Source organism: Grammomys surdaster, unplaced genomic scaffold, assembly GCF_004785775.1.
Source record: "Grammomys surdaster isolate TR1022 unplaced genomic scaffold, NIH_TR_1.0 126176, whole genome shotgun sequence".
In the NCBI taxonomy this organism is placed as follows: Eukaryota; Metazoa; Chordata; class Mammalia; order Rodentia; family Muridae; genus Grammomys; species Grammomys surdaster.
This window is the reverse complement of record NW_021620983.1, coordinates 4,366,575-4,376,484: the sequence shown is the minus strand read 5'-3', so window position 1 is coordinate 4,376,484 and position 9,910 is coordinate 4,366,575. Positions and strand designations below refer to the sequence as shown.

General features: G+C 48.6%; 1 protein-coding gene across 1 annotated transcript in view; it reads right to left on the bottom strand.

Moving 5' to 3' along the window:
• Positions 1 to 9,581, bottom strand: part of Bcat1 (branched chain amino acid transaminase 1) — a 48,778-nt gene extending 39,197 nt beyond the window's left edge. The window contains exons 1-2 of the mRNA XM_028757627.1: positions 9,375 to 9,581; positions 8,076 to 8,147 (exon numbers count right to left, since the gene is read on the bottom strand). Of these exons, the coding sequence (XP_028613460.1) occupies positions 8,076 to 8,147; positions 9,375 to 9,581 (279 nt within the window). The remainder of the gene's footprint in view (positions 1 to 8,075; positions 8,148 to 9,374) is intronic.
• Positions 9,582 to 9,910: the final 329 nt, after the last annotated feature.

Genomic DNA, 9,910 nt, shown 5'->3' with positions numbered 1-9,910 from the left:
GTTCATACGGAAGGATTCTGGCGTGTGTGTGATGTGTGTGTGTGCGCGCGTGTGTGTATGTTTTTCGCCGGCGAGAGGACTACACGCGTGCGCCCCGCACAACTTCTAACACTGAGAACCAAATAGACCAAACCTGTGCTCAGAAACCAATCTATTGTTCAAAATCAAGTAAATACACCTGCAGCCAAGCCAGCAAACCTGAGCTGGATCCTGAGACCCACATGGTGGAAGGAGAAAACCAAGACCCACAAGTTGTCCTCTGAGCTGTACACAAGCACCATACACACATCTCCCCTGCACATTCCTCCCACAAACAATAAGTAACTGTAATTACTAATGTAAAATAATAGTAACCTTAGAACTGGTGAGATGGCTCAGTGGGAAAAAGCACTGGCTGCTCTCACAGAGGAGCCAGGTTTGAGTCCCAGCAGCCACATGGTGGTTCACAGCCAGTCACAAACACGAAGTTTATGGGGATTGGATGCTATCTTCTGACCTGCATGTGCACCAAGCATGCACATGATGCATGCACGCACACATATGTAAAGACAAAACACACTTTTATTTCATAAAATAAAATGAATCTAGAAATATATTTTATAAAAATCAGTAATTCCTGCAATAAATAATACAGTGGTATACGCCTGTCATCCGGACACTCGGGAGGCTGAAGTAGAAGAAGAGCCACAAATGTGAGGCCAGCCTGGGCTACAAAGTGAGTGCCAGGCTAGCTGTGGTTACATAGCAAGGCTAACTCACAAACAAATGCCTGCAATGGCTTTGGTTGCAATGCCAGGAGAAATAAACTTCAGGGGTGTGGGAGATCTGCTGAAATGATTCTGGAAGCGGACAGTCTGTTCCTGATTCCCACCAGACCCAAGTGGAACTTTCCCAAAAGAAGGGATGTACTCCAGGATACACAGCGCGGCTCACAGTATAGCAAGGAGGACCTTTAAGGACCGAGCCACTGGCCTCTGTGGCTGTGGCCCACCAACCCCAGAGCACTCCAAGCACACACAAGTCTCCGACTCCTCCAGGCGCAGGGGCTCGCAGATGAGCACAGCAAAGAAGCACCCTCCTCTTTTGAAGATGGACAGTCAGAGAGAGAATGGAGCCTCAGATGCAAACCCTGTCCTGGGAGGAGGAGACAGTAAACAAAAGCCCTTCTATTCAGTCACACAAAAACAGGGAGATAGGAAACAACTGTACTCAGCTGTTTTCCACAAAGCCAGCTTGGCCATCACAAATGGCCAAAGTCACCTCAGTTCTCATCCCTAACTTGAGAACAGCTATAGAACAACAACAATAAAGTAAATTTTTAAAAAGAAACTATGAAGAAGAAAGCTTGTGGTGTCAGTTGGGGGCACGGGGTGGGGAGTCCCTCACAGTCTCTTGTCACTCAGGCTGGCTTTAAACCTCTCCGTATTAAGGCTCTGAGAGGTGCAGAGTAGCCAAGCACTCTGCCAAATGGGCTACATCCTCAGCCCCACCCCCTCCGTTTCTGACAATAAGATTATTAGCAATGTAAGACTTAGCAATGTAAGGTCTCAGTTTGAATTTAAGATTAAAAGAATCCCACTGTCCCAGGACACATCCCAGGAGGGGCACATTCCTTAGTCAGAGGACACTAGCTGGATTAACATTCAGAGGAAGAAGGGAGAGGTTGATTAACATTCCTCAGACCACAGGGAACGGAACCCACCTGCGGGTAAGGAGGGCCCAGAGCCAGTACATTCCAGGAATCAGGAAGCTGAGCCCTTACATAAACTTGGAAAAAGGAAGACACTCCTTGTCATAATCTGAGTCACCTAGAGATTGAACCCGGAAAGGTCAGACTTTGTGGTTTGTCCTCATGAATTCTATATAAGTACTGTACTCAGCTCTTTTTCGGGGCTCTCTTGCCTGAATGTGAGAGAATCCTAGTGCACTAGTGTCATTAAACCAAACCTCATGTTGACTGCAGCGAGTCCAGTCTGTGAGTTTCTGTGCGAGCGGGTCCCTGGTTTTGGATCTTAGAATCCAACAGCAAAGTTTCTCACAGGAAGATGCAGAACAGGTGTGAGCTGAGCAGTAAGCCTGAGTTCTAGACATACCCTAAACACCGAAGAGCCAGTTTTTACTTATTGTTGTATGTACATGCACATGGTTTTTTGTATGAATGCATGCACACTCCACACAACCGCATGGAGCTCGGAGGACAGCTTTTGGGAATTGGGTCTCTCCTTCTACCACGGGTACCAAGGATCAAACATGGGTGACGGTCAGGTTCACAACACCAGTCACTTTTACCCAGTGAGCCATCCATGGCCCTGAATTTTATTTTATTTTATTTATTTATTTATTTATTTATTTATTTATTTATTTATTTGGTTTTTTGAGACAGGGTTTCTCTGTGTAGCCCTGGCTGTCCTGGAACTCACTCTGTAGACCAAGCTGGCCTCGAACTCAGAAATCCGCCTGCCTCTGCCTCCCAAGTGCTGGGATTAAAGGCGTGCGCCACCACAGCCTGGCTCCTGATTTTCTTTTTAAATGACATAATCAGGAATGTGCATGGCTCTTGAAAAGACCCGGGGAAATTTCGAAATCCCAGCCATTAGAGGCCACCTCCAGCCTCACTCGAGGCTGGCCGCAGGCCGCCCTTACATCTTCATTGCATTTACCGGCTTGGCAGTACCGCTTCCTGACAAGGAAATGGACGGACAACAGAAGGTAAACAGCTCATCCTGGAAGCAGGGCTTTCTTTCCTCCCCTTACCCATCTCCCTCCTTCAGGCAGCTGCCAAGATTTTACAGCTTGCCCACCCTGCTACTTTTCTCTTGAACTTTAATAAAACTATCTTCAAGCTAAAAACAAACAAACAAATCTTAATGTCACTGTTCAATGACCATCTGAATTAAGATCGTTTGAAAGTAAGCCTCCAGCTTTGCCTCATCAACATCGAGGGTGCCCGCTTTTCCTTGTCACTCGATATCAGCATTCTTATATTATCATTATTAGCATTTTTTCATTTTATTTAAGTTTAAACCGCAGAGGCACTGTGGCTCGGGAGTGTACAGAATGTACCGAGACTGCTTGAGGTCCAGCCCTTGCTTCCTGGACGATGTGACTGTCAGCCAAGGACAGAAGTACAGGTTAGCATGGGCTATGCACAATGGATTATCCACACCTCCCACCTAGTATTTTTGAGCTACTCTGTATCTATAATGCCATAGGTCATTATACATACCAACTTTTTAGCCTGCTAGCAAAAGGAAGATAAAGAAATAGCCAGGAAGCTAGATCAAAAGGTGATTGATGCTTTGAAGAATTCAACAAATTTGAATTAAAGGAACTTGGGAGAACAGGTAGAGAAAAAGACTTTGGTCTCGGTTTTGCAGAGGCCTGCCTCGTGTATCTGAGCACACCTGAATGCAGAGAGGGATGTCTACAGACCTAGGAGTAATGTATTTCAGGCAGATGTACAGAGTAGGACTTAGCAAAGACCCCCTACTTCAGGAAGAAGGGGAAGGAGAGGACAGGGATGAAAGGTCAGAGGTCCTATGGCTGTTGCAGTTGGCAAGGTATGGACCAAGGTAGCTGGCTATGCCCCAATACACCAATTCTCCAAGGCCTCTCTGGATGTTCTGCTGAGACCACAGCCTTTGCCATCTCCTTCCCAGGAGAGTAGTTTGTATAAGCTCATAGGCACAGGAAGCCTCTTTCATTCCCATCTGCAGGCGCCTGTGTGTGGGAGGGAGCAGGGATGCCTGCAGAGGTGAGACTCTCCTAGGTTTCCTGGTGGTTTCCTGGTTGAACAAGTCAGCCAGCTGTGGTGAGAAGGTAGAAGTAAAAGAATCTGAGCAAAGCTGAGCTGTGTCCAACTTCACCAGGCTTCCCCACCTCCACACTGGTGATTTTCCAGGCCCAGGCCCCTAAGCCTCTGAGATCAACTGTGTGAGACAGGTCTCAGTTCGCACTGTCTGCCAAGCTGAAAATCACAAAATGTCTCAGCCCCTGGCCCCTCGGAGGTTCTGGGTCCATTGAAACGTGATCTAGCTTAGAGTTTTTAAGTTTTCCCATGGTAGGGAGATAGATCAATGGGAAAGAGTACTTGTGAAAGCAAGAGGCCCTGAGTTCAAATCTCCAGGTTAAGACAACCACAGTCTCATTTATAAGATTGTATACTGTGAACACTTCACCTCAAATGCCTCCAGAGCCTAAGCTGCAGAGGCAGAACACTTGCCTACAGTGTGTAAAGTCCTGGGCACAACGCCCAGCGTTGCAAAAAGCAGAAAAATGGAAGTGGGGCCCACCCACAGTTACCCCGGGCTAGACCGAAGCACCAAAGCTGCTTAATGGCCAAGCTGAGACACAGAGAACACTTATATTCAACCTAGTGCTTTTGTTCTAGGGCCAAAGGGATGGCTCAGAGGCTGTTTCAGAAGCAAGCTTGGTTCATTCCCAGCACACAGATGAACATAACTTCAGCTCCGGGGTCTTCCACCACCTTCTTCCAGCTTCCAAAGCCATTGCTCACATGGCAACATCCATACAAACATAAATAAGTCAAAAAAACAAGTGAAATTGGTGTTCTAATTCTAACCTTTGAATACTAGTTGAAATCCTAAATGATGAAACTTCCAGGTGCGCCAGGCGGTGGTGGCACACGCCTTTAATCCCAGCACTTGGGAGGCAGAGGCAGGCAGATTTCTGAGTTTGAGGCCAGCCTGGTCTACAGAGTGAGTTCCAGGACAGCCAGGACTACACAGAGAAACCCTGTCTCGAAAAAAACCAAAACAAAACAAAAACCTTTCAGGCGCTTCTTCTGTTTGGGTGAATCACTGTATCTTCCTTGACTATTCTCCTCTAATCTAGATTTTAACATAAAGATTGCCCTCTTATACTCAGTTTTTTCCAAAGTGACACAAGATTTTGTGGCCTTTATAATTTCACCAAGGACTCTAAATTCCTTTATTTGAGATAATTTCCATAATTCTGGAGATCGAAAGTTAAGAGTTTGAGACAGGGTTTACTATATAGCCGGAGAGCCTTGAGCTCAGATCCTCTGTCTTCTGAGTGCTGGGATTAAAGGCTAGAGATGGAGGTGAGGCCTGAAGACATAGCTCAGAACCAAGAGCACCAGTGGCTCTTTCAGAAGACCTGGGTTCAATTCCAGTACCCCACATGGCGGCTCACAGTGATCTGTAATTCTGGTCCGAGGGAATCAACATCCTCTCAGGCCTACGTGGACACCAGACACACATAGGACACATATCCATGTGGAGGGGAGGCACCCGTGGAACGAGTCCATAAGTAAAACAATCATTAAAAAGTCAGATGGACTGGGACACATCTTTAATTACAGCCTTTAAAAGGCTAAGTGACGTAGATTCCTGAGTTCAAGGCTAGCAGGCCAGCCTGGTCTACCTGGTGAGGTCTAGGCCAGCCAGGGCTACACAATGAGACCCTATGTCAGAAAGAACGTGGGGGAGGGGAGATCTAACCAACCAGCATTTGTACAGTGATGTTTCATATCATATCCATTGGAAGAAAACAGGACAGCCTAGTAACTGAGGAATAACACAAGGCATATTAAGAACATGTTTCTGGGCCAGCTATATGGCTCGGTGGGTAAAGATGCTTGCCTCCAAGCCTAACGACCTAAGATGAATACTTGTAACCCACAGTAGAAGGGCAGAACTAACTCCTCTAAGTGGTTCTGACTTGCGCATGCACACGCATACACAAAACAAGTAAGCAAGCACATGTAAAAAAATATATATATATATTAATTTTAAAAGGGAGAACCATTTTCCGATTTGACATCCATGATGAGGAAGCACCTGAGCACTTCCGTTTTTCCTATGCACTGGAAACTAAACTCTCCCGAAGTCCAGGGTGCGTCACCAGTAGGAAGCACGGGGCTTCCCGGTGAGCTCCTGTGCTGTTCTGCTCCACTGAGAAAGACTGCCTTCATCCTTCATCGAGTCTGAGCCTCTCTGAGAAACTAATGAGGTGTGAAGAAGACAATTCTACAGCTTTGGGGTCAATTAGAGGAAACTAAGATGAAGAGAGCTCATCTCTGGGTCCATAGGAAGACTCAGAGGTAATAAATACAGCTCCTTAAGAAAGCGATAAAAGGAGCCGGAGAGACGGCTCACCGGAAGAGTGCAAGCAGGCAGGTTCAATACCCTGCACTGTGTCAAGTGGCTCACCGCCATCTATAACTGCATCTGGTCTGCAAGGGTACTCATACGTGTGCACGCACGCACGCAGGCGCAAACACACACACACACACAGAGGGAGGGAGGGAGGGAGGGAGGGAGGGAGGGAGGGAGGGAGGGAGAGAGAGAGAGAGAGAGAGAACACTTAAAAATAAATTGTTGATAAAAAAAATGAAAAAAAAAGGCCCACAAAGAGAGTAAAGGCACACTGTACAAACAAGACTGACTGACAGCCTGCGCTCCTTCCAGAGTGCTCCAGTCTTGGTGGGAAAGGGAAGAGACGACCCCTTCTACTTACTCCTGATACCCACCCATACATGCACCGATGGTGCCCTCTTATAATAACAAATAAATATACGAAAATTTTAAAATGACAATAGATTTGTCATTTTTGAAGAACTAGATTTAAAAAAAAAATGACTGCTTTCTTGGCCCAGCTAGAAAACGTCATCCTCACTTTAATGGGACCCCATCACAGTGGGACTGAGACGATAATAAGAACGGGACAACAGGATGGAGGAGAGACTGGAAGGCAGCAAGTCGATTAGCAGACAGAAAACTGTAAGAAGCAGGCTAAGGGTATGACTCCTAATAGAGGCTCTTAGCGTGTACAAGGGCCTGGGTTCAACAACCACCACCATGCAAAACCAAGATGGTGCTTGCAATAAAGCCTATCATGTTTATTCCCCCAGATAATCGATACTCTCAGTCCACACCATAAAACGCAAGCAGAGGCGATCAGGCTTTGCTATCGCTATGCAGAGGAAGAGTACCAAGTTGTGTACAAACTTAAGTTAACAAATACCCTATGAACACTATCTTGCACTGAATGCTTTGCATAAAACATAAAGCCCTTTCAGTTCAAATGCATACAATGATTTTTTTTGAGGTATTGATTTGCTGAATCATCGTCTTTAAAATGTTAGCAAGCGTTCAAGGCCACCCTGTATAGTTCTAGGTCAACCAGTATGACCCCAAACTTTTCATTTATTAGAACTGAGTCCTGGTGGTGTTTAAAGAACCGAGCCCGGGCTCCACGACTGGTCACGTGACTGACACGTGACTACCGTGGGCAGCTCGGAAGCGCTTCAGGGAAATTGCTTTAACGCACCAGAAATCACGCGCACAAAATCCACAGCGCCTCCCTGTAGTATATTTTTACTATATTTTGGTTTAAAGCAAATCGTTGTGACCAGAGGGCTTATCTTGAATTCACCATCCCGCATGTGTTCGTAGCACTGTCCCGGAACACTGAATGTTCCCTGTGGTACGAAACTGATGAGTCAAGTTCCAGTCCCTCTCTGAACCCTGCCAGGATGTGAGGTCACAGTGACATTCTGTACTATGGGTGACAATTGACAGTGGGTATCAGAGTCAGGAAACTGGCAGAGCCGACCGAGCACACATAAAGATCAGCAAAACCCTCCAGGCTGGGGGCTGGTGAAGGAGAGAGAGGGCTGTCGAAATCTTTATCTCTGTCCCTCCAAATTCTGAGAAGCATGAGACCGTGTCAGACATAAACCACACAATTCAGATGGAAAGAAAACGCAATCCTGCACTGTAAACGTGTTCTCCTGGACAAGCAGAGCGAAGGGTTAAGCTGATGCAATTTAAAAAACAGCCTCCGGTTCCTATTCATTAATTCGCTCTTTTCCGATAAAATGTATGATTCATAAAAACAAAACAAGCAGCTTGCTGTTAAGTAAATTTTGTTTTGCTGACTGGTAATAATCTCAAATGTCTTCCGGGCGGCGGCGCCCCGGCTGTCATTTAAAATTCAAGAACTCACTTTAAATTCCCCAACCCCTAATCTCAACCTGAAATGCATTAACTCAGCAACTTTTACCTCGAGCCTTTAACCAGATGCCTTACCCTAAAAGTCTCGGCCACTTCTTCTGATCCTCTTTCTCCAGCAAACGGCGCCGAGCATCCATTACTGCAGTCCTAAAAAATAAAAATAATTAAACCTCCATTAAGTAAAGCCAGGTGGGTCAGTGCGGGGACTTGGTCAAGGGTCTTACCATCACAGAAGACAGAAAAGCCAAGCCTGGACTGTCCAACAGGCAGGGCCAGCTCCAGCCAGAGTGGCTGCCCTAGGCTTCCCACCGGGTCCCAGGTCTGACTTATCTTTCTAGCAGCTTAGGAGGAGCTGCTTACATTCCGGGTCAGCCCAGGAGCCGGGGTTCTCCAGCAATGAACAACAAGGCAATTGTCTCCGGAAGGTCCGAGTAAGTCGTCTAGACCGAGGGTTTAAGCCATTTATAGAGGGGTGGGGGAAAAAAAATCTCCCGAGGGCGCTCAGCCTCGTGGTCTTGTCAATCACAGGCGCACAATAGGCAGGCTGCTTCAAGCGTGAGGGGACACGGACTGGCTGGAACCATTTTCTCCACCCGCAGGATCCCCCCGTGCTTTGGCGGCGGCCAGAACATTACACTTGAAAAACAAGACCTCTTTATACTGGCAGCAATTAAATAAATAAAAGATACCGTGGTTCGGAATTAACTAGGGAAAGGAAGGGGCAGGCATTCAAAAAGCTGGAAGCTGGTTCGCTAAATAACTGCGAAAGAGGGAAGGGGTCCAAGACTGCAGAGGCAGCGGTCTGGATATTTTGGTGGCAAAGTCTTCCCCTCATCTTCCAGTGTTCCTAGCCTAGACTCCAACAGCTCCGGTGACGCCCCAGCCATCATCCCTAACGTGCCCAACCAAGCTCCTGTGGCGATCCTCACGTTTTCTTCCCATAATCGACTGTGACCCCAGCGTCCCCTGTGACGACCCCTAAATCCCCACAGTGGTCCCTCAGTCCCCAGTGGAGATCCCCAGCATGACCCCAGAATTCCCGGGTGGAGACACTCTTAGTCCCTGAGTCCCCGGTGGCGACTCGCGAGCACCCACGTATTATCTCCATCCCTGAGTCCCCTAGTGGCGACCTCCCCGGTGACCTGGAGTCCCCCAATCCCTGCGTCCTCTGTGGCAACCTCCAAGTTCCCCGCACCTCCAAGTCTCCCGCCGTGGCCCCCCCCCCGCCCCCCCCCCGCCTCCCCCCGCGACGGGGGGGGCTTGGGGTGGTATCCGAGGAGCCTGGGGGGGCCCCCCCCCAGAACCCCCCCCCCCCCGAGTGAGTCCTCGCGGGATGCTGGTCCTGGCGCCCCTCGCCCTTCGCCACGTAGGTACCTGACGAGCCAGGGTTGCAGTTTCTCGGGACAAGCAGGCCATGACGAAGCTGCGGGCGCGTGGGAATACGTGGCACAGCGGCGACACGTGGCGCACCGCGGGTCCCGAGAGCCTGGGGTTGCAGTTCGGCGTGGCGGGCGACAGAGGTACGATGGGAGAGCCACCAACAGGCACTAGGCGCAGGGACGAGCGCAGCCGCTGCAGCATCTCCGCGTCGCAGATGCGTGCAGTCACGCTTGGCTGGGCACGCGCATCGAGGGCCCAGGAGCACCGGCGCTTTATTAAGGAACTCTGAAGGGCAGGGCTCGGGACATCTCAGCGACACATTAGCATCACAACGGCGCTTTCCGGGACCAGGGTTTGGAGCCCGGACCAGCATTCGTGCTTGAGCTCTCGCCTGCAACAGACCTACAATTGCAGACCGAAAACCGTGAATCCAGTTTTCCAAGGCTCTGCGTCGCGGTTTGTGCGACCTAGCTACCCTGCGGGTAGCGCAATCACCGTGCGGCTTACGGTTCAGGCAAAACAGCGTCCCC